Genomic DNA, 3,294 nt, shown 5'->3' with positions numbered 1-3,294 from the left:
CGGCTTTCAATCTCTTTGTTGGAAACCTAAACTTTAACAAATCTGCTCCTGAATTAAAAACTGGTATCAGTGATGTTTTTGCTAAAAATGATCTTGCTGTTGTGGATGTCAGAATTGGTATGACTAGGTAAGTGCTTCATGTACATTACATACACATGGGTCTGTTAATGCTTTTCCTTCCCCTATTAGCACAGTTACTTTAGCCTGCCACTCTTAAACGTGAATAGTGTAAACATCTTCAAGGATTAGCATTAGTGAACTAAGTTAGAATTAAACTATAGAGTCCCTGGATTGCAGTTTCCACAGTCAGTCGTAACTTGGTATAGCACAGAATAATCTTAGTAAGTTTTTTTGTCTTTTTTGTTTTGTTTTGTTTTTTATTGAGACGGACTCTGGCTTTCGCTCAGGCTGGAGTACAGTGGCGCAATCTTGGCTCACTACAACCTCTGCCTTCCGGGTTCAAGTGATTCTCCTTCCTAAGCCTCCCGAGTGGCTGGGATTACAGGTGCACATCACCACGCCTGGGGAATCTGTATTTTTAGTTGAGACAGGGTTTCACCATGTTGGCCAGGCTGGTTTCAAACTCCTGACCTCAAGTGATCCACCCACCTCGGCCTCTCGAAGTGCTGGGATTACAGGCATGAGCCACTGTGCCCAGCCTAAATTGGGGTCTTGAGGCACCAGTGTTGGTGTTAGGCAGGAGAATCACTTGAACCTGGGTGACGGAGGTTGCAGTGAGCCAAGTCGCACCACTTTTCTCCAGCCTGGGCAACAGATTGAGACTCTGTCTCAATTTAAAATAATACTTATTTGATGTTTCTTTTCTTGGAATTACCTGAAACTATTAGACCTGACTAGTCATAGTGAATGCTTTTATCCAGACAGGATTCTCCTGTATTAGTGCTTATAGGTGTTCCTTTGCCAGCTGCTACTGTGAATTGTTACAAGCAATTTAGCTAATGATGATGACCTCAAACGTGAATGTGCATGTCATATCTCCGTACTGAGACCTTGTTCTGTAGCTACAATTTGCAGAGCCTTGACTTTGTTTTGCCAATATTAGGGGTGCTTTTTAAAATGTGATCTTTGTTTGCACCATCACATTTGTCTAGAATACATATTGTGGATTTCAATTTGTGTTTTCATCTGTTGTAATTTTGCCCTTCTCTCCACCTTGAAGGAAATTTGGTTATGTGGATTTTGAATCTGCTGAAGACCTGGAGAAAGCTTTGGAACTCACTGGTTTGAAAGTCTTTGGCAATGAAATTAAACTAGAGAAACCAAAAGGAAAAGACAGTAAGAAGGGTATGTAAGGCTTTAGGAGATGATGCAATAAACTCAGGAGCTAGACTGCTAGGGAAAATGCTTTGTAACCCATTTCCCTTGGTTTCCTCTTCTAAAAATTTTTTTTTCCCCTTGGTTTCCTCTTAGTGTGGGAATTAAATGAGCTGGTGTTTACAAGAGTACGTGGCACTGCTTGCTAGTGTTACAGTGTAAATTCTTGAGTTAGGCAAGCAAGAACACTTTTATACAGAACACGAATTATTAGATGCATCTAAATTAATGTAAAGGGGTCTTCACTGAAACTAGATTAGGTCCCTAATTACTGTTTGCATCCTTTATTTCTCTATATACAGTTGTAATGTTTTAAATTGGTACGTTCACTTTTTTTGTTTTCTAAAAATAATGTGCATCTACTCCAGGTTGAACTCTAGTGTACCCAACGGATAGTTTGACATCAGCTGTGACAACATGGAGGGACCACTTGTGTGTTGACACTGCTATATCTCCAAGGCACAGAGCCTTGTACATTATAAGATCTCGAATTATTTGTTGAATAGTGCTATGTATTTTTTTTCCCTCTTTTTGTTGTTGCCCCCCACCTTTGGTTTTTCAGGCCACGGAGCTCATTTTTGTTTTTTTAATCTAGAGCGAGATGCGAGAACGCTTTTGGCTAAAAATCTCCCTTACAAAGTTACTCAGGATGAATTGAAAGAAGTGTTTGAAGATGCTGCGGAGATCAGATTAGTCAGCAAGGATGGGAAAAGTAAAGGGTATGTTCTGTCTATTGAAATGTAAGGGTTTTCTTAACATGAATACACATTCCTGCTTTATAAAAGAAATGGTTTGATTTTCTTAGGTGTGTAATTTTGGGCAGTGTAACCTGTAAATTTGTGCCTCAATTACCCATCTGTACCATGGGGATAACTACTCATAGGGTGATTTTAAAAGACAAGCTAATACATATAAAGGAGCAAGAAATGTGCCTAGCTTATAACAAACACTTTGTGAGTAGTAGCAGTTCTTTCAGTGAGGTGAGGTTACTATGAAAAAATTTTGAGTATTTGTAAAACAGTAGTGGGAAGTAAGAGGGAAGCTCAAGTTTTGATTGAAAAGTAGCATAAAACTAAGGGCATTTGTTGTATTCAGATCTGAAGCAAGTTCTGTGTTGCTGAGGTAAAAGCATTTGTGTTAATGTGGTTTTAAAAACCATGAATTCTTCTCCCTCCATCGCAGGATTGCTTATATTGAATTTAAGACAGAAGCTGATGCAGAGAAAACCTTTGAGGAAAAGCAGGGAACAGAGATCGATGGGCGATCTATTTCCCTGTACTATACTGGAGAGAAAGGTCAAAATCAAGACTATAGAGGTGGAAAGAATAGCACTTGGAGTGGTAAGAAATTAGGCTTGTTACTGGGTTCCAGAATTGATGGAGGGAACTCCTTTGTGTCTTTGTACTTCATGAGTTTATACTTTTTAATCAAAGTTACTTAAACGTAGGTGAAGGTCAAGGACATTATACCCCAAGTTATACTCTTATTTGGAATAGTAATTTCCGATCTTGAATGAGAGCTCTAAAATCATTTTGCATTGGAATACAGTAGGCAAATCAAGCTTGCTTTGTAGGTATGTTTTATACTTTAAATGACTTCGACTATGTGTGTTTTGAACTCAGATTATTATTCTAGGAAAAGAGACCAGTAGTCAGCCTATACATAAAGAACCACCACCAGAACATTGCAACGTGTACTAAGTACTTAATATGTTGAGTAACAGAAATGGATTTCACTTACATCATCAGTATTTGTGTGTTAACTCTTCTGAGCACTGAAATTCTTAGGAATAAGATATTACTGCTCTGACCAAAGCTGGGAACCACTGTTTCAGAGTCTTAGGAATGTGGCATCTCTATTTGCAGGTGAATCAAAAACTCTGGTTTTAAGCAACCTCTCCTACAGTGCAACAGAAGAAACTCTTCAGGAAGTATTTGAGAAAGCAACTTTTATCAAAGT

General features: G+C 38.6%; 1 protein-coding gene across 1 annotated transcript in view; it reads left to right on the top strand.

The window, feature by feature from the left end:
• NCL (nucleolin) overlaps window positions 1-3,294 on the top strand; it is a 19,246-nt gene that overhangs the window by 4,171 nt on the left and 11,781 nt on the right. The window contains exons 4-8 of the mRNA XM_011952044.1: window positions 3-127; window positions 1,181-1,305; window positions 1,931-2,054; window positions 2,518-2,675; window positions 3,201-3,292. Of these exons, the coding sequence (XP_011807434.1) occupies window positions 3-127; window positions 1,181-1,305; window positions 1,931-2,054; window positions 2,518-2,675; window positions 3,201-3,292 (624 nt within the window). The remainder of the gene's footprint in view (window positions 1-2; window positions 128-1,180; window positions 1,306-1,930; window positions 2,055-2,517; window positions 2,676-3,200; window positions 3,293-3,294) is intronic.

The sequence above is a fragment of the Colobus angolensis genome, unplaced genomic scaffold (assembly GCF_000951035.1).
Source record: "Colobus angolensis palliatus isolate OR3802 unplaced genomic scaffold, Cang.pa_1.0 Scaffold33, whole genome shotgun sequence".
NCBI lineage: Eukaryota > Metazoa > Chordata > Mammalia > Primates > Cercopithecidae > Colobus > Colobus angolensis.
The sequence above is the reverse complement of the archived record's forward strand: the minus strand, read 5'-3'. Positions and strand labels throughout refer to the sequence as shown.